A 21,337-nucleotide genomic window follows, 5' to 3' on the forward strand; every position below is an offset into this window, starting at 1 on the left:
AGCTCAAATCTAAAAATGACACAGTTCCAGGTCTTAATGGGTTAATTCATTTATTTTCTTTCTTTCTTTTTTTGTTTTGTTTTACAAAGTTGTGATAATTAGTTGGATGAGCATTCTCTTTAAGCAAAGTTATACGAAGAGTCATTCCAGGAGTGCGCTGGTAGCTGGCTGGTGGATCACAACCATTCCCAATTCAATTCTAGCCGGACTCCAGAGCTGTGCTCTATTCTTAGAGAAACAGATCTGAGTTGCAACTGTACTTGGACCACTTTTTCTACATCAAATCTCTTTGCCCAAAAATAGCCGATTAACAAGCTCACAACGCGTTACCTTGTACATCTCTATTTTTGGCGAGCGTTCAACTGGTTAAAATCAGAATCAAATTCTGACTGGAATGTATTCCGCATTCCACCCGTTATTCATCCTTGCTATTGTATTATCTAGGCAGCATCTGATAAGCCTGTTGGTTGAAGCTCAGGCAATGACAAAAGCCGGTGATAATTTGTTTACCACACAACAATAGCCTTTATTTATTTACAATGCCAACGCAAAAAATGAATTTGATATTTGAAGTTGATAGTTAAACATTACAGTCAACAAGGAACTGCCCAGCAAACAAAATGGTATAGTCCAGCTGGGATTCCCCAACATTATGGGCACTGGGCAGAGAGTTGGCTCAGAACACGGAGGGTGTGTTTTTGGCCTGCCTCACCTAAGGTTGTTAGGAAGTCATTGAACCACCAAAGTAGGGCTGGGCAATATATCAGTATTATATTGATACTGTGATATGAGACTAGATATAGTGTAAAATATGGTCTAAGTGTTTAAACTGATTGCGATGCTATATTAACCCATTAAGACCTGGAACTGTGTCATTTTTAGATTTGAGCTAAAAAGCATTATTTTACACTTTGGGCTATTAAAAAATAGCAGATATACAAGCTCGTAGCGCGGCACCGAGTGCCGTGCTACGAGCTTGTAAATCTGCTATTTTTTTTAAATCGTGAAAATGTGTGCAAATCTTTGAATATAATATATTTTTACAGCGAACATTTTTAACTCAAATCTTTGCTTCTGGGGGTCCCTGGAATAAAATATTTTGATGGGGGTCCGCGGCCAAATACATTTTGGGGGTCCTTGACATGAAAAAGATTGAGCACCACTGATATAGAAACATAAGTTTTTCAGAATACTGTTGAGATTTAGGAGACATGTAGAATCGGCTTCAGGTCTTAATGGGTTAACTCATTTTGCTGGGGACCCCCTGGAACGCCCTCAAGGACCCCTAGGTCGGAGAATCGGTGGTTTAAAGTAGATGGACTTGAGAGAGAGCGATCAGTTTTTGAATGAGAGCCTGCGTGTCTGTCAAGTGGTGATTCTTTATGGCATCTACAGTTTAACCACACATAAATGAGAAACTGTGGTATCTCATATGTACAGTGTTGTCACAAAAAAATCATATATGGGCCAGCTCGGAAAATCTGGTCGTGGATGCTTACCGATTAGTCTCAAGGGACCAGTGATATACCCCCCTCTTTCAGCACATACTGTAGCCACGTTTCATGGACAGGCAAGGCAACTGCCTTGGGCCCTGAACATTGAATTTTAATTGTAATTTATTGTGCGATGACATCTCAATAGGTAACCTCCCTTAAGGCACCCTATCTCCGCCATGTCTCCCTGTGGGTTATCTGTCGGGAAGTGAAGAAAGAAAGAGAAAAAGCGAGTGCTATTTTTTACATGATGTCAGGTAGCCTAGCTAATTGGTTCATTCAGCTAGTATTGAACTTTGCTCAGAAGGGCCCAAGGGATTCGCTGCCTCGGGCCCCAACAGACTTTAACATCAGGTCAAGGTTCTGTCTACTGTACATACGTGCAATTCTGGCTTGGGCCCTATGTCTTATGTCACTCCCTCTTTCTGCCACGAGTTAGCTGTCTCTCTTCGATGTTCGATCAGAGAAGCTCAAAAGGGTCCGCAACCCCCCAGAGAAAGTATGTATAATAATAACCTAAGGAAAAGAACAAGTAAAAACAAGAATAGCTATATTTCCATGATTTCAGAGACTGTCATCTATTCCATGACACCTTTAAATGAATCTCCCTCAGAAATAGTTCATTAAGAAAAGTCTCTCTTGAGAATGGTCTCTATAGGGAATTACACAGTATGCAGAACCTTGCCCCAGTCATAGTACACAAGAATCTTTGCAGCTTTTTTAAACAACGTTTATAGTAAATCTAAGCTCATTGGAAAAAGTAAATTTGTTCTGTACATTGAAAGTCAGTCTTTCATTGATTATACCTGCGCCCAGTGGAGCGGCTGTATCGTAATTTTGCCCGATGTCTTTTTGTTTTTCTGACACAGCAATAACTTAGATATTTTTTCTTTCTTTTTCAAATCGGTCAAGGTCACAGTGCAAGGTCAAAGTTTAGCCCTGTGCTTCTACCGTACATGGATCATATTTACAGTAGGAAAAAGACAGAAAACATGCACATCCCAAACCTACTAGGTTGGTAGCTGGATCAAAACTTCAACATGTAATGAAAATGGATAAAATCCACGCACCAGTATTTTCCCTTTTTAAATTTGATTTAGGTATGTGTTTTGAGCCACAGGCTCTTCCTCAGACTTTACAATGAGTAGACCAAATGTAGACCAGTGGTTCTCCAAAGTGGGGTCCAGGGACCCTCAGGGTTCCAAATAGACCCTTTCAGGTCTATATCTCATAGAGTGTACAAAAAGGAATCGAATGGGCCCGAGTGCCGCTATGAGCTTGTAGATCTGCTATTTTTGTGTAAAATGTGTGCAAATCTTTGAATATGTATATTTTTTAAGCAAACATTTTTAACTCAAATCTCAAAAAAGTCAAATCTTTGCTTCTGGGGGTCCCTGGAACAAAACATTCTCAGATGGGGGCCAAATACATATACTTTTGGAGGTCTTTCACATGAAAAAGTTTGAGATCCACTAATATAGCAACATATGTTTTTCAGAAGTTTTTTCTACATTTTGTAGAATCGGAACCTCAGGCCCTAATGGGTTAATGTGGAATGATGACAGTCTGAAGATGTATTTTCCTGTCATTCTCCAGTATTCCGAGCCGTCATTAAGGTGGAAAGTACACAGCCCTGGTACAGTTTCATCTTTGTACTTATGCTGTACCGGGATGACTTCCACACATTGCTCAGCATTGTGATGGTGTTTCTAGCCTTGCTGAGTAGACTTTGGATACCTCTGCCTGCTCGTCCATCATTCTGTTGCATCATACTTTACATTCTGACAGTGCCGCCCACGTATGTGAATTCTTCAGTCGAGGGTAGGTCTTCTCCAGCTACCTGTAGTGGTGATACAGGTAGCAGGCTGTCTCCCCCTTGCATGTGGTGGACATGGGAGGCCGGTGCCAAGTCATCTGCAAAGTCAAGGTCCTATATCAACACCCCCAATCTACACTGTAATCAGTGTTAATTTAACTCTGAGAGTGTACAAAATGGATCCAAATGGACCCGTTAGGGTCCATTTGGTTCCATTTGTACACTCTCAGAGTTACAGACACATAAGGGTCCATCTGGTTCCTAACTACCTGTCATTTTGCTGGGGACCCCCTGGAACCCCCTCAAGGACCACTGGCGGTCCCCGGACCACTGGTTGAGAACCACTGTCCTATATTGTTGAGAAGAGCATCCGTCTGATGCCTCTGGGTTGGTCTCCAGTTCTTCACATCACCCAGTCTATATGAACGTGTTGGAAAGTAGTGCTGAGTGCTGCTGACATCACACAACCTTGCCTCATTCTTGTCTCCACTTCAAAACTATAGTCACCGTTTCCTACTTGGCAGGTAAAGTTGGTGTGAAAGCTCTTGATCATTAATAACAAGCTGCAGTGGGATCCGATATATATGCATGGAGTATGTGCCATAAACTATCCCTGTGAATGCTAAAGGCCTTCTCACAAAGTTCACAAAGTCGATGTAGAGCTTTCTTTGCCATTTTGCGCATTGATCAACGGCGTGGCACAGAGTCAATATCTGGTCAACACATCCTGTCCCTTTCCTAAAACCTGCTTGTTCTTTCCCTGAGTTGTTTTTTCGACTCCATCTGGGATTCTGAGGCATTTAGCAGATGCTCTTATCCAGAACGATTTGCAACGGGATTCAATTGGATTAAATGGCATGAACCCTATTCAACAATGGAAAGGTAAATGCAAATGGTCAGGTTAGTAGAGTGCAAAGAAAAGCAATTTAGTGCTACAAATTAAGTAGGATAGAAGGTATAAACATTAAATGTATAGGATCAACCATAGTGGAAAGAAAAAGTACTTCTTACAGCATTAGATCAGTATAATTGTTATTACATCAGCCTTCTTGTTCTTGAGTCAGGTACAGTAAAGTGTTGTATTTATCAAGTCTGAGCGGATATTTGCAGCAACGGCACTGCTAACAGTAGATGAAGCATTTTATCCTACAAAGGCCAACAAAGCACTGCCGAATTGTTTGTTTGAGTGTATCAGACATCTAAAATTAAATTTATTGTGCACTACATCATAGTTTAAAAAGAGAAAGGGAGATAGAAAGAGAGGGAGGGAGAATGTGAGGGGGCAGGGCTGGGAAAATAGCTGCTGCCCCTAATGTGGTCGTCCATCACAAGCATAAATCATAATCACTAAATCATAACACTCATACGGACACTCGCACACACGCAGAAAGGCACACAAACAAACATACACACGCACACACACGTGTGCGCACACAAATAAACACACACACACACACACACACACACACACACACACACACACACACACACACACACACACACACACACAGACACACACACAGACACACGCACGCACGCACGCACGCACACACACACACATACACATACACATTTCATCAGGGACATGCTCGGTTTGCTCCCAGCTACAACTCACTCATTGCATCAAATTTCCTCAGGGAGATCTTTGAGCTCTACTTTAAGATCATGGATTGCATTTCTCGCTTGTTAATGCATACAGACGTGATCTCTCAAAACGTACGACGCCAGTTAAACGACATTCTACATACTCTCTCTCTCTCTCTCTCTCTCTCTCACTCCTCACACTCTCCTCTCTGTACTATATATATACATATATATATATATATATATATATATATATATATATATATATATATATATATATATATATATATATATATATATATATATATATATATATATATATATATATATATATATATATATATATATATATATATATTCATTGTACTGTATGGCCTATTTATGTTAATTATGCATGTATGCACTGTATATACTATATTCATAGTCCATTGTGTGTGTGTGTGTGTGTGTGTGTGTGTGTGTGTGTGTGTGTGTGTGTGTGTGTGTGTGTGTGTGTGTGTGTGTGTGTGTGTGTGTGTGTTAAAAACAATATGATGTACAAAAACAGGAGTGGAGGGGGGGCATTCTCTGAACCACTTTGGCACACTAGCGAAGATATCCGATTTACAAGCACACGAGTCGTAATGCAATGTTTTATTTTTCTTTTACGTAATTATTTTTATTAAATTGTAAAAATGTGACATTATCAAACATCTGTCTAATGAATGTATTTTATTCAGTCTGACCAGAGGCAGGCATAAAACATATCCCCACCGGCGATGAAAAATGAATCACCAGAGGGGTCTCTCAAGGCAGTTTTCAAATGGTTCCATTCAACAGTCTGTACAACAGAGGGCCTGAAAAGGCTTAGAACCTACAGAGGATGACCCCCCCCCCCCCCCACCTCCTGAAGCGTATAGGTTGGTGCTTAGCATAAATGGATATTCAAAGATTGTGGAATAGCTGTCTAGCTTGAGAGACTGGGGCCGTGGTTCTCAAACATTTTCATGTCAAGGACGCCTAAATTAATGTGTATTTTGCCACGGATCCCCATCTGAAAACATTCTGTGCCAGCGACCACAGTATACATTTTTACACGTATAAAAAAATATATATATGTATCAATAAATAGTTTCTATAAAGCACAAAGATGTTTTGAAGACTAAACAAGACCCAATGCCTTCTTCCAACTTGCCTTCGTCCTGAAACGTCACCACAAGATTTTTGTTAAAATGTTTCAAATGTATTTAGAATTTTTCACATTTTATTCAAGATTAGTATTATGTGTTGTGAGCTTGTAGATCAGCTATTTTCAAATAACTGATGTGTATATAGGGTTCAAGTAGTTAAACCGATTGTGACGCTACATTAACTAATTTTGTTGGGGACCCCCTGGAACCCCCTCAAGGACCCCTGGGGGTCCCCGGACCCCACTTTGAGAACCACTGGACTAGGGGGTATCAAAAGCAGAGGCATGGATTCCCTCCCATAGGGGAGCGTGCATATTTTACCCATCATCTTACTTCCATTTTGCAGCCTATAGAAGTCACTGTACAGTCAGTGACTTAAGGCATCTTGTGCCGTATAATAATAGACATTTGGTGTCACCACTACCTTTGTTGGCTGCATGCCTTTATTATCAGTCTCTGATAGATTTGTGGACCCTGTCAGTGTGAAGTTTGCATTTCTAGCTTCAGCTATAATGTGCGTCTTCAGGCAAAAATACTGCACTTGCCATCAAGATTTATGAATTCATGCCTTCATGCACTCAGCACTACCATTAATCTGGGCGTTTATGCATTGTGTTCCTTAAATAGAAACGAGGATACATTTTCAAGATAAGACAGTATATTATATTTGCAATCTATGTTACGAGTCGTTTGATCTAACTTTGATCTTTTACTAGAAAATCCATGTAAATAACCGTAAAGAGTAAAGATAAGAAACTTGGCCTGATGAGATAATGGCATTCGCTTATGTAGTTGTATTTTAGTTTTTAGGATTGAACTTAAAGGTAGAGCAACATAATTGACAACTTCAGATCTACATACTACAACATATAGATGACAGTATCAATTACATTTTATATAATAAATAATTATATAATTGTATGGAAAGGAGAAGAACATTGCTGGGGCGGCCAATGTATATTGATAATAGTGTTACTGTATTTGTACAACGTTGTTGTACTACGGTGATGAATCGGGAAACATCTGACCAAGCATCAAACATTTGATATGACAGTTTGCATTGCCCTCCTTTCACTCCTGTTTTTTATTTTATTCATTGAAAATTCATAAAATTATTTAGACTGTTTGACTGTATACTGAAATGCTGCTGCTATTGCCTGGTGCTGCCACCTGTGTTGTCTTAGTTGTTACATGGTTGTTTTTTTAATATTGTAATTGTTATGTTTTTTTCGAGGACCACAGTGGAAATAAGCCATAGGGCTTTATTGTGTTTTTATCCTCGGTGTAGGTAAGGTGTTATCATGGAAGTGCTGATGTGCTCTCTTCTTTTTATCACCAAATAAATTCAATCAATCATGTAACATGTTGATGAGACGACATGAGTTATGATTCCAATCCTATCGGTATGCAACACGAACGGCAGAACTGGACATTGTACCGCTCGGCATGGGCACTCGATCACGTCCGCTTCTGGCGATGCGCTTGCTTTGTTTTAAATTTACTGACACGTCAACCTACTACATGTTGAGAGTCAGAACGCACGTCATTGTCAGTCATGACTGTGACGTGGTGGGACTACTGGGAACATTGAAACGCGTGTGTCATCGCTGCAGCAGTAGATGTTGGCCAACTTGTCACTATACCTGGGACTGAGAACGTGTACAGTAGATTTGTCGAGCAGCAGCACTCCTGAAGAAATGTTGGGGGTGGGCTGGATGTAACTGTTCAAACATTAATTAATTAGAATTATAACATATGTACTGTATTTTTAACATTAGTTGAACTTCCAGCATTTAAAATTATAGCTGAAAGACGACCTTGTCCAACAACTAGGGTGAGATGAAAACAAATTGGAGCAACTTTTCATGTTGACAGACAGAAGCTAGAATTCCATTGTTTCTTTTTACTTCCAGAGGACGTTTTTCGAGAGGATGTTTTGCTGTCAAAGCCAAGGACCCTATCTTTTGCAAAGTTAGCTCCTTCTAGCATTATGGATGGGTTTATTCACTGGGGCTTTTTTTTATGTTGCTTTGAGATTTGTTTAATGATTTATAGATAAAAGCTGAGCTATGAATTACTTTGATCTGCTCCCCTTTGTATCTATCGAGTGAGAAGATTAGAGAAATCCCATGTCCATCCTGTGGGGGAATCATGACACATACAGTATAAATCCACAGCCACAGGAGTACACACACAAACACACACACACGGTTTGCGAGCGCATACAAATAGGCACAATCATACAAGTTTACGCGCACGCACGACAATCACCTCCAAACCAATGTTCTATCAGGAGCATTGTGTTCCACTTGTCTTTCCCCGTGATTAATTTGCTATTGCTTTTTACAATGAAATGACATTGAAATCGTTTACGATTCTCTGCCTAGCCTTCCGTGCTCTTTGATGGGGAAAGAGAGGATAGCATGCGGCTTCACACTAGAGTACAGGCAATGGGTGGGGAGAATACAATAGGATAATTGGAGCCCTGAGTGGAGAAAGAGCCTTGTGATCCTGTGGAGAGGGACTGGAATTATATCTGTGTTAGTTCCAGCTCCCCTGACACAGAGCAAACTAATTACATCATGTTTGCATTGGACTAATTACTGCTCTAATTAAAAGCTCATCAGGACAATTGAGAAAGCGGATGAAAGAGAGGGCAGCGTTGCACCTTCCCTGGAGACCATGTAACCTGTTTCTTGAAAAGAGCAGGGATTAGTCTCAAGCTAAGCTTGAATTTATGTTTCATGGAATGGCGGTGTCGGACGCTGAAAATAGCCCGTCTACAAGCTCACGACGTGTCACATCCATGACGCGTTGTGAGCTTCTAGATCTGCCATTTGCTGCGCATGACACCATCATACGGCGGAGCAAAGATTGGGTGTTAGAAGTTGGCACTCTTTCATGGGGGACAATTTGTCTGATGGCTGCAGTAGGGAGCTGAAGCTTTTGTTGTGTGACCTTCAGCTAGGATTGGTGTTTCCACAGCTCTTCCAAGTTGTATTATTTTTGCTGTGCTAAAATACGTTTAGCGCGCAAGGGTGCAACACATTTAAAATGAGCAACTCCCCTGTCAATACACACACACACACACACACACACACACACACACACACACACACACACACACACACACACACACACACACACACACACACACACACACACACACACACACACACACACACACACACACACACACACACACACACACACACACACACACACACACACACACACACACACACACACAAGAAAGAAACAAGAACCCTCGTTCGTTCGTGTGTGTGTGTGTGTGTGTGTGTGTGTGTGTGTGTGTGTGTGTGTGTGTGTGTGTGTGTGTGTGTGTGAGTGAGTGAGTGAGTGCAGCAATTAAAGAGTTGTTAGTCACAGCTCTCTGTGTTCTTTTGAAACTATCTAAGGTTGATTACAGTGTATGCTGTCTCCAGCTCTCTCCACCTGAGAGGTAGACAGAAGGTTAAGTGAAGGCTAAGTGAAGGCTTCTCAGCCTGTTTCATAACCGTTAAATCAAAGTTCTGCTCAGGGCGTGCTAGTTCTGCCATTCATATATCTAGCTCAGCTTTGGCAGCTGAAAGTTGGATAATTTCAAGCAAACTCTGAAAGCTCTGGAAAATGCTTAAGCAAGCAAAACCCAATGCATGTTGATGATTTGCACATGTGGCTATTAAGGAAATGTGGATAAACCTGAAGCCAATCCCTAAATAGGCTATTTAAAGGTTAAGTCATACACTAGAGGGTTTAAGAGGGAAAATGTATAGAGGCACCCTTGGATATGCTGGATGGCTGGGTGTGCCAGCTGATCTTGGCATGGAGATTAATTCATAGTCTACGGCTCTCAAACGAGGCCAAACTGTCACGCTTTTGCTCACTACACTATAGCAGTCATGAATGGAACTGGAGGAGGTCTGCTGGCATTTAACCATTTGGACCGCTTTTTACTCCTTCTACACCAAATTTCTTTGCCAAAAATAGTAGATCTACAAGCTCACGCCACGCAACACAACACATTGTGAGCTTGTAGAGTGGCTATTTTTGGCAAAGAAATTTGGTTAATCTTGTTCACCTTCAAATCAGCTGTGCCTTAGTCCAGTGAAATATAATAAAGTCTCAAAGTTACGTAAAGCCTGAATGTATTTCAAAGTTAGAAGTACATTTCTACATGCAATTTGAGGAATAAGTTCAGCCAGATCTTTTCTTCTATGAATTTTAACAATACAGTTTCACGTTCAGAAGTCACAATCACATGATTCTCATTGGCAGACAATTCAAATGGTCTGGACCTTCAGAGTGGAGGCATACCAGAGGGTAGATCTAGTCTACATCCTAGTGTAGGTCACCAGTCTCCTTATGCAGAGTAGTGACCTACTCGACATAAGATCTCTGACATGATTATACATGATAGATAACTTTAACAAAACACGAGACATAGCCGTAGTATTGTTAAAGGAAGCAGTAGCCTACTGTTCTGTTGGATTAGCCCCTTAATGCCAACACATTGGTAGGCAATAAAATAGGATACTAATTATTAACCTGACTCTGCCAGATGGGGGCGGTAAGCTGTGAAACAAATGTGTGTGTGAAGCAAGCTTCTTCCATCTGGCGGAGTCAGGTTAACTAATTATAGCCACAGGCAAATGTTGTTGCCATGCTATTCATTTGCTTTTCCTGTTCTAAGTCATTTACAAAGGGTTTTGGCATCTTCAGATACTCAATGCAACGCAAAAGCAAACTCTACCGGTTTGATACAAATATGCCGATATATCGTCCCGCAATATATCGTATCGGCACACCCCTACACCCTAGTGTGAAATAGTCAAACAATTATGATGTTGACAGTTTGGCTGTAATGTGTCACACTCCTAGACAGACGTGACTTATTCAAGACTTAATGCTATTACATTGAGACTTACAGTAGGGCCCTATATTCAAACCTCTCTATGGCACAAGCGCATGCGGGTGTGTCCAACTCCATTTTTTCTACTGTACTTAAAATAGTGCATAATCTGAGTGCAGTTAATCATAGTTTTTTGGGGGGACGCATCATGAATTAAACCAACCAGAGTGTCATCTCCCCTTGCCTTTAGGGACCCAGTATGCCTGCAACTGCAGCATTCGGCAAGTCAGATGAGAAGTTGACAGTTTTCTGCTGATGTATCGGTGTGTTTCAGCGCAGTAACAATGCACAACAAAAGGGGACTGTGATATACAACTGTAGTTGATCGAAATGATCCATATTTTATGTATAGTTGCAAGGAGCTTGATTAAGTTGAAGGTCATCTTGCATTTCTTTAATTATTTTGTGACTGCTACTTTTGAAAATGTTTAGCTTGAGCGTGCGTGCGTGTGTGCGTGCCATCCACGCTATCAACAGCTTGCACCTCAAGGATTTATTATGATACGAAGCTACAGAATATTATTTTGGATACAGGCCTGTTATATATTAGTGCCTCTATTTGTATTGTACCTACATTATAGTTGTCTCCGCCAGGCCGAAAGGCATGGCGAGAGAGTATGTTTTGCACCCCGTCCGTCCGTCCGCCGGTCTGTCTGTCTGTCCGTCCGTCTGTCTGTGACCAGCTAATCTCTGGCACCATTGGCTTGATCGCAGCAAAACTGTGCACACACACTCCCTGGATGCCAATTCAGAACCGCTGCCACAATTTTTTTACATGGGCCTGTTATAGCGCCACCAGGAGGCCGCTTTTTGCAAAACACATTTTTTGACATTTTTTGCAATTTCCGTTTGCCGTTTCCGTTGCACACACATTCCCACTAGGCCAAGGAAGAAATGCCACTTGAAAATTTTCAAATCAGCCTCATGGTGGCGCTATAACAGGCCGATTTGTGTTTTTACCTATAATTGCACCGATCTGTGTAAAACTTTGTATGTGCACTCCCTAGAGGCCAAGGAAACGCGTTTGCCCTGCATTTTCACATCTGCCTTTTATAGCGCCACCAGGAGGCTGACTTATGTAAAACACATTTTTGGATATTACTCCTTCAGATTGTATCCAAATCTCACACAAATCGGTACACATGATCTCTATAGTCATGTGATCAAGATGGATCTGTTAGATTTTTCATATTCCATCCTGATTGGCTAAGATTGATCTAAAGCTTACAGGAGTGGCCCGTTTTCAACAAAATGCCTCAAATCATGAACGCAGGGTCCGATTGCAGTGAAACATGCACAAACATTTGCACTACAGTGAGGAAGAAATGCCACCCTTCCACATTGCCCTGTTATAGCGCCACCAGCAGGTCTAATTTAGCAAAACACATTTTTGGAACAAAATGCCTCAAATCATGAATGCAGTGTCCGATTGCCATCAAAGGCCTAAGAAGAAATGCCACCCTTTTCACATTATAGCGCCACCAGGAGGCCACGATAACCACCTGACCTGGCGGAGACCTGTGCTCCGAGGAGAACTTTTTCTAGTTTTATATAAATTAACAGGCAATTAGAAGTTTATTAGTGCATGTCCTGAAGACTACAATATACAGTATATCGACAATAACAAGATGTTTTGAAAATGCCAATCAACTGCAGTGGAAAATGCACATGCATTTTCCTACAGTACGAAACTGTCTGCCCAACACACTAATTAAACCTACTATAGGACTAACGTCTCGAGCTGAGCATGCTCTCCTGACAGTAGTAAAAAAAGTAAAGCAAGGACGGCTGCAGACTCACAGCAAACAGTCTTAAAGAACTGTCCGCACTCACTGAAGCAATTTTAGCGTTTTTAATTTACCGCAGCAGCAGTCTGACGAACACAGCAGTCTGACAGCAGTCTGACAAACTGCCGTCTCACAAACGGACACGTCTCGTCTCCTCGGGCCTTCATCAACGCTGATGAAAGCCTCAAGATCAAGACACAGAGATTACTATATTTTACCAAAAATAAAAAACCTTATGGGAAGTCTATCTTTTATCTTTATCTTTACTAAAACTAGGATGGCTTTTTATTGATTGATTTACTATTATTTTGGTTTCTTTTGTTTTCAGTTCTTTCTATTAGATTGTTGTACTGTCAGTCGGCTATAGATGTTGGTAGTAGTATAGCCATGTAGATTGCTATGTGTGTCGGATATGAGCAGGTGTGTGCTTGCATGCGTGCAAAGTTGTATTTTGATGTGTACGCTGTAATACTTGTTTTTATCATTATTGTATGCTGTAATGTTTGTTTGTATGTGGACTGGACTCTTGGAAGATTAGCCGATATAGGTTAAAAAAGTCAAAATAAAATGAAATCAAAACTGCTAAAATTGCTTCTGTGAGTGCGGACAGTTCCAACACACTAAACCCAGTACAGTTTGCTTACGGACAAAACGGGTCAACGAACGATGCCATTACTCTCACCCCCCACAATGCCCTCTTCTATCTGGAACTGAGGAACACATAGTGAGAATGTTTTTCACTACACTTCAGCAGTCAACACCATTGTATCCTCCAAGGCTGTCACCAGGCTCAGAGATCTAGGACACAACAGTTGTGCAGTTGGATCCTGGACTTCCTGACAGACAAACACATCCATATTTTATGTATAGTTGCAAGGAGCTTGATTAAGTTGAATGTCATCTTGCATTTCTTACAAGAATTATTGTGTGACTGCTACTTTTGAAAATGTATAGCTTGGGAGTTGAAAGTGTGTGCGTGCGCGCGCCGATATGGGCTAAAAGAGATCCAAATAAAATGTAATCAAAACTGCTACAGTACATTAAAAACACTAAAATTGCCTCTGTGAGTGCGGACATTTCCAACACACTAAACCCAGTACAGTTTGCTTATGGACAAAACAGGTCCACGAACGATGCCATTGCTCTCACCCTCCACAATGTCCTCTCCCACCTGAAACAAAGGAACACATAGTGAGAATGCTGTTCACTACACTTCAGCAGTCAACACCATTGTATCCTCCAAGGCTGTCACCATGCTCAGAGTTCTAGGACACAACAGTATGTGCAGTTGGGTCCTGGACTTCCTGACAGACAAACACCAGGTGGTGTGGATTGGCACCAGTGGCTGCTTTACATTGACTTAGCTCTGGGGCCCCCCAGGGCTGTGTGCTCAGCCCACTCCTGTACTCTCTGTATACGGGGTGACTGTGAGGCCACACGTAACTCAAACTCTGTCATACAGTTGGCTGACAACACCACTGTCATTGGCCTCATTACAGACAACAAAGAGACAGCTTACAGAGAGAGGATGTGGGGGTTTCAGGACACAGGACAACAACCACCATCTCAACGTCAGCAAAACGAAGGGATGTGATTGTGGACTAAAGGCCACTACTACATACTCCAAATGACATCAATCTTTTTTTCGACTTTGGATTCCAGAACCGAAGAAAGTTTGGCAAAGACAAACATGCTTTTTACTTGCTTAGCTCAGTTCTAGACGTCTAGACCCCGCCCACTCAATAGTATACCTACTGTAGCAACAGCGCGGCTCGCTCCATTGCTCGAGCCACTGAAGCATTGTGTACAGTGCTGAAACCAGTGGTATTACCACCTGGATCTCCCTCTGACACACTGTGGCATATGTGTCACAGAGATTTTGCTATTTCTTACAACAGGTTGTGTTTATGGTCACTCAAATAGGGATTACAGAGGTGTTTGTACTAGTAGGCCTGCTAACCGCCTCACGAAATGTGTCTAAATGATAGCTGCTTTCGCTGCTGGCAGAATCAAGCCTTGGGCAGAATGTAGAAACAAAAATAAAATACACGTCCCCTTGAACTTCTTATGAGGTGTTCTTATTGACCTGCGAAAGCAGAACAAAGTTTGTGTTTGTTTGGGGCCCTAAAGGAGTCTGCAGGGAGCACACCCCCCCATTCACATAAACTGGACTGCAGTGGAGAGAGAGAGCAGCTTCAAGTTCCTCAGGGTTCACATTATAGCAAGGACCATGGGCTGGTCACATCATGGGGGCACCTTCAGCCCTTTAATGGCCTGTTCACTCAGTTACCATCTGGCAAATGGTATCGGAGCATCAGGGCACTATGTGTCAGGCTCGGCAGCAGGTTCTGCAATCCATAAGAGTATTGAACTCAAAACAGTGACATTGACTATATAGGACTGTAACCCCCAGACACAGTCTCACATACTGGAAAACCGCTCCACAGTATTCAGTTCCCTAACTTTTCCATAGCCAAGGACTCCCAAATGGCCATAGTCATAGACTCTGGCTGTCGCAATGCGACACGTTGTGAGCTTGTAGATCTGCTATGTTTTGGGGAAAGAATAAACATTTTTAAATGTTTGAAAAGGAAATTGACAGTAATGACATGCCCAAATAGTAAGTGGTGGCAGGTTGAAAGTGGTTAAACTGGCACAATAATGTTATGACTTTAATTTGAATTGGGGAAGAAGGAAAAAGTGTATACATTTGTTTTGTTTTCTTCATTTGCCTTTTCCTTTCCAATCCTGGTGGACCCCCTGGTGGCCACGGCACCCACTTTGAAAACCTGTGGTCTAGACAGATTTGTTTAATTACCTTGGCATCTCCTACTTTACGTTAAGCTATTTGTTCACAGTGATAAACTACTTCTAAGAAGTAGTTCACGACAGGCCGGATCAACAGACTTTTTAAGCTTTATAAGATTTTTTTTTGTAACCAAGCAATTATTCTCCAATTACAATGGCACAACAACAACTTACATGATATTCATTCTAATTTATCTTTTATGTGACTTATCCCTAAAATGTCTTGTCATAGAAGAAAGCTAAGACCTACAGTATGAACTGTGGCCACCAAATCAAATAATAAGCCACTGCTTTAGCTGTGAGTTAATAGCATGGCCCATACCAGGACTGTATTTAAACCAAACATCCTAAAGATTATTAAACTGCTTGTATTAGTGCAAGACACAGCAACACTTATGCATCATTAATCTCAATTTAAATGCAGACTGTGATGAATTGTAGCTCGATGAAAAGCAATTTCTTTGAATGGGAGTCTACGGGCTATAGTCTCTGTCTTCCCCCAAAGGGAACATGTATCTTTTTGATGACACAGAGCTGAAGGTAATAATAATTCCAATTCCATCCAGTTCCATTAACATGGATTGCATTTCTAACACAGTCTGCTAACACACTTTGATTAAAGTACCTGTGCCAAATTAGTCAGCAGCCCTTCGTTCTGCGTGCTGTGCAAAACTTTTCAAAAGATTCTGCAGCATAAATAACTAACAGAACCAGCCACCAAATAATGTTGCAGTAACGCAGTTGTCAATGGAATGTTTGGATGTAGTTATCTATTATAGCAATGAATCCATTCATCCATAAACACACGCACGCACACACACACATTTTTAAATCTGAAATGACCAACTGGGGCCTGTTCCGACTGCAGGTGTGAATGAACATCTTAGTCTATTCTAGTCTACAGAATCTGTAGTTTGATCTCTAGGAGTTTTGGTGATGTACTGTACGTATTTATCTACTATAGACAGTATACTGTACGTATATATTTTATGGTCATATATGATCCCTGTCAAAAGCAACAAATTCCACCTGTGATTTGATAAAAGGAATATTTATAGTTATCCAGGCTTCTGTGGAGGCAATTCATCAAGTGACTCTCATCCACAGAAAACTAGAGGAACTGCATGTCGCGGCGGTGATCTATTCTAGACTTTCAGGGTGAAAGTCTTATGTCTAGTCCAGTCAGAATTCAAATCTAGTCAAGGAAAGTCTAACGAAAGTCTAGTCTAGTAGAAGGAATGGACAGTAAGTGATGATGTGTGAGTTTTGAGCAGGCAGACATTTGAGCTGTGTACTGAGCTCTGTTGACTTCACCACAAAAGATCTATTCAAATGAAAATAATAAATAAAGTCTTGGCCACATAGGGGATTTTAGCCCCAGTCAACAAGGGGGGGGCAAGATGTTGCCATGAGGGAAAGAAAAAGAAAAAAAAACACCATGTAACCTCTTTCTTTATAATGGTATGGGTTGATACCGTTTAGCTTAATGGTTGGTACATACAGTATGGAAATTATCTACTGGTCACAGAATTATAATTGTACGAGAGAGTTATTTAAACTAAGGAACTGGGTTGAGCATATAGTATTGCATGGTGATAACAGGCATAAGTTTGTGTGCGAAATATATCTATGGCAAAAATAAAACGGTAAAGCCGTCTACAAAGTACTTAAGCCAGACAGCAGACAGGCGAAAGTAGGGTAAACAAGCAATTTAACATATTTCCATGTAAGTGACTGTGTTTGTTACCCTATGTCCTTCACACATCAGGGGTTGACAGTCCTTATTTTTGTACTTTGATAGATTTTCACGGGAGGAATAAACAATGCTTGTTAACTCCTGCAGAGTTGGTCAGAGCTGTGTGTGAGATCAGAAAGAGTGAACTTTGTGCATGATGTCATCTTATTAACAGCTTAAGTATACCGGGCAGGCTTTTAAATAGACCCGATCTATTTACATTAATGCCACTTCTATGCTAAATCCGTTTAAGAATTACATAAATACATAGATGAATCAATTAATCAATAGAAAATAAATAAATACAAATTTGATTTAAAAAAATCTATTAATCAATTATAGACCAGATGGGTTGGCCAATCGGGGGGGGGGGGGGGGGGGGGGGCATTAAAATGTCAGGCCATGGGGGAGAGAATACTTGTACTGTATCTCCATCTCATCTTTTTATATGTTTTCATAAATTAATGCCATGTGTAAACTTCACCATACGAAAGTGTCTTGCAAACATAGTGAAAATTGCCAATTTACAACCTCACAACCCGTCCTGATTTGTTGTGAGCTAGTATATCGGCAATTTTTGGAAGATTTTCACCAAAATGCCGAAATAGGGATGCCAGGTTGAGAGTGGTGAAGTCTCTATGTGGTTTTATAAATATTTAACTAATGTAAAGTATTACCTATAGAGCTTGTGACTAAATAATAATTACATTGGGTCCACTGGAACACAGGCACCAGACAGCGACGATATGCATCATCTGTCCTCAAGAGTATAGTTACTCCAAACCCATTAATTTCACAATGGGCATAGCTAGGCTACCCTATAACAATAACATTTATCATAGGCGGGTAAATGTAGTGCAACGTGCAGAAACACTTATGTATAGAATGATCAATGCTATTACTTGTTTTAACGTGTGTGTGGAGTGTAAAGCCTAATTCATACTTCATCGCATGGTGGTGTCGCGTCGGACGGACGGACGGGCGGGTGGTCGGGAGGGGGGTGAAAACATAAACATGCCTTTGGCCTGGCGGAGACAATAATAATAATTAACATTTAATAAAGGCCTTTTACCTACAAAATCCACCTTTGAGTGCCTGGACCAGGATTTTTTTTAAAGCCTTTTTGGCATATTTTCCCCCTCTCTAGAACATTATTCTCTTCCATGAGCACCGGTGGTCTGAGGGATACCAGTAGCACTCCTGTAACTTCTTTTTCTGTAACTTTTTTATTGATTTGATGATTTAGCAAAAACTGTTTAGCAATTTTTAAGCTTTTTTTTTTGTAACAAAGCACTTCACACAGCATCACATAAATATAAAGATTGTAAAAAAGATCATTAGATTTGTACGACTAATCAGGTAGTACTGTAAAAGCTGAGGAAGTAAAATGTTGTCCTGTAATGGCTGCTGAAGTCAATGGTGACATTCAGCGGAGCCATTTCTCTGCTGTGGCATAGCTGAAAACCTAACTACAATTTTCCAAATAGGTTGTTGGTGTTCGAGTAGTCACTGTTTAGGTCTAAATAGCTAAGAACTGAGGGGTCTAGATTTTTTCCCCTTCTTTTTTTTAAGAAGTAGTTGGATGAGGACACACTCAAAGTCAGGTGGCACAGAACCAGTGGTGAGGGAACTATTTATAATGGACAGAATGCCAGGGAAAACTGAAACCATGACTTATTTAATCAGTCTTGTGGGGACAGTATACCTAGGGGGCAAACAGAGGATTTCATGTGTAAAATAATGTCTCTAAGGGTTTCTGTAGCCCCATCTGTGACCTCCCCTTTCGCTGTAGCTCTCGGACACAGTCACATAGCATTGCCATCCAGAATTGGGGTGTTTGTCGGACGAAATTGTGCATTTTTGACCTATTTACCAACGTTGTATGAAATATGTAAAGGTAGTCTAAAGTTCCACAGTGAAATAACTGTCTAAACAGGCTTGTTTGACAACCATACAACACCTTATCTACTGCTCATTAGGAACATGCCTCTGCGTTAAATATCTATTTAATTGTTTGTTAAAATAGCAAAACTTTGTATTAGGTGCGTATTTCAGTGATAATTCCGATGTGTTGTTATAGCCCCCCTACTGCACTAAAGGGCAATTGAGACAGCAATCATTGCATTTCCATTAAGACTTTGCAAGAATGCCCAATGTGTCTAAATGTTATGGCAAGCAAGTTCAATTGAAGACAATTGAGAATTCTAATTAATTACCTCAGCTTTAATTAACATTTTCAAAGGGAACGCTGAAAATGTTATTCAAATTTTAAATAAACATTGGTATTATTGAGCTGTACTTGTATTGTATTGTATTGACACACACACACACACACACACACACACACACACACACACACACACACGCACGCGCGCGCGCGCGCGCGCGCGCGTGACATTAGGAAAAGTCACCGTACTTAAACCTTCTAAGCTATCCAAGTGGGGGGGAATTTTATCACCTGCTTAATTGCTCAACCTAATTTGCTTTGCTGGCATTGTCACAGCCCCATTGTGTTGTCAGAGTCTTAATTAACTCCATGTTGTAACCACCACTTTTGTCATTGGCTTGAGCCAACTGACAAACAAGGTTTAATGGCATTGTCTTTATTCTTCTCTTACAGAATGAGTACACATGTCCAAGGCCTCTACCTGGAGCCTGGCTGAGAGATGTGTCTACCATCCATTAACTAGAGACGAACTGTTTTGAATGGACCAGGAATTGGCACTAAACGGAAAAAGAAAACCAATAAACAGGGACACAGAAAGACAGATGACCCAGATGGACTCTTTCTTCTCTTACACCTTATTCGTCAGAGTCGAGTTAAAGGAATCCTCCAGACTAACAAAGCGAAAACCTTGGACACAAAGGGAGTGTGAGAAATAATCTTTGTTTCCTTTTTCCCTTAAGGTTTTATAATGTACTTTTGGCCTGTGGTCCTTACGTGTCAGCTTTGCTACATTCCGTCACTCTTCATCACTACACGTTGAACACAGCGTTGCCATGATTACCATATCAAATAGCCGGTTTGTTTTGCGGAACTGAAGTTTGACAGACAGTTGCCCAGCCCTTAAAGAGGGCTCGTGGATGCTAATGGATGGTTTGCTGACTGCATCGGCTAATTGACGTGGTGAGGATAACATGGCTTTGTTTAACCACGGACTAAAGACTGAACAAAATCCAGAGGCTTTAAAAAGTGTGTTGACTGAACAATGAATCATTAATGAACGTTCTTCGAAACAAGTAGCTCTGACTTCTCTGCTAACGAAGCTGTGTATAATTTCAAGTAGGTTGACATTTTCACTTCCTACGTGGGTATCGACCTTTCATCTCAATGGATTTTTTTTTTTTTTTTAAAGGAAGGTGTAAACATTATGCCGTCCTTGGAGCTGCGAAGATTCACCAATAGACTTTTTTTTACAGTGTAGATTTCAGATGTCAGTTCAGTAGTGTTTGAGTTAACCTAATCCCTGGAGAGGAAATGAAATCAATAACTGTAGCTAGAGGAGTGTCTGAAGTGTATGAGAGCAAACCAACCTATTGCCAATTAAACAGGGAGTTTTAATTTATTTTTTATCATTAGTATTACTACTATTACCAGTCTTTTAACAGCTGTTCCCTGGTTTCATTTGTGGGGGGACTGTTAGGAGAAAGGCATTCGATTGAGTTTCCACAAAGGGTAAAGTGTAATATTCTGCAATTATGAAGCTGTTGATATGTTGTACTTTATGATTATTGCCTTTCTACCGTCTCCAACACCAAATACCAAACAGTCAAATAGGCCTTTGGCTGCTTGGCTCTCCTACTCATGGGTCTTGAGAACAACATTCTGTCCAAATTGTCTAGCTCTGTTACACTTAAGCCCCTTGCACACAGAGTGAACTTTTTTTCATACAAGGAAAACAAACACATGACCTCTTGGATACTTACTCCAAAATTGCCATCCGAAGAGTGGCTGCGGTGGTGCATTATATAATATTTCTTTCAATCTAACCTATTCTTTATTCCTGCAGGGATTTTCTTTTTTCCCAAATTG

General features: G+C 40.8%; 1 protein-coding gene across 1 annotated transcript in view; it reads left to right on the forward strand.

The window, feature by feature from the left end:
* The window catches only part of lrrtm4l1 (leucine rich repeat transmembrane neuronal 4 like 1), a gene marked incomplete at both ends in the record, with an annotated part of 68,617 nt that extends 48,627 nt beyond the window's left edge, over positions 1-19,990 (forward strand). Inside the window, one exon of the mRNA XM_084047181.1 lies at positions 19,925-19,990. Within this exon, the coding sequence (XP_083903307.1) occupies positions 19,925-19,990 (66 nt within the window). The remainder of the gene's footprint in view (positions 1-19,924) is intronic.
* Positions 19,991-21,337: the final 1,347 nt, after the last annotated feature.

Source organism: Gymnoscopelus microlampas (assembly GCF_963454915.1).
Source record: "Gymnoscopelus microlampas genome assembly, chromosome: 21".
Lineage (NCBI taxonomy): Eukaryota > Metazoa > Chordata > Actinopteri > Myctophiformes > Myctophidae > Gymnoscopelus > Gymnoscopelus microlampas.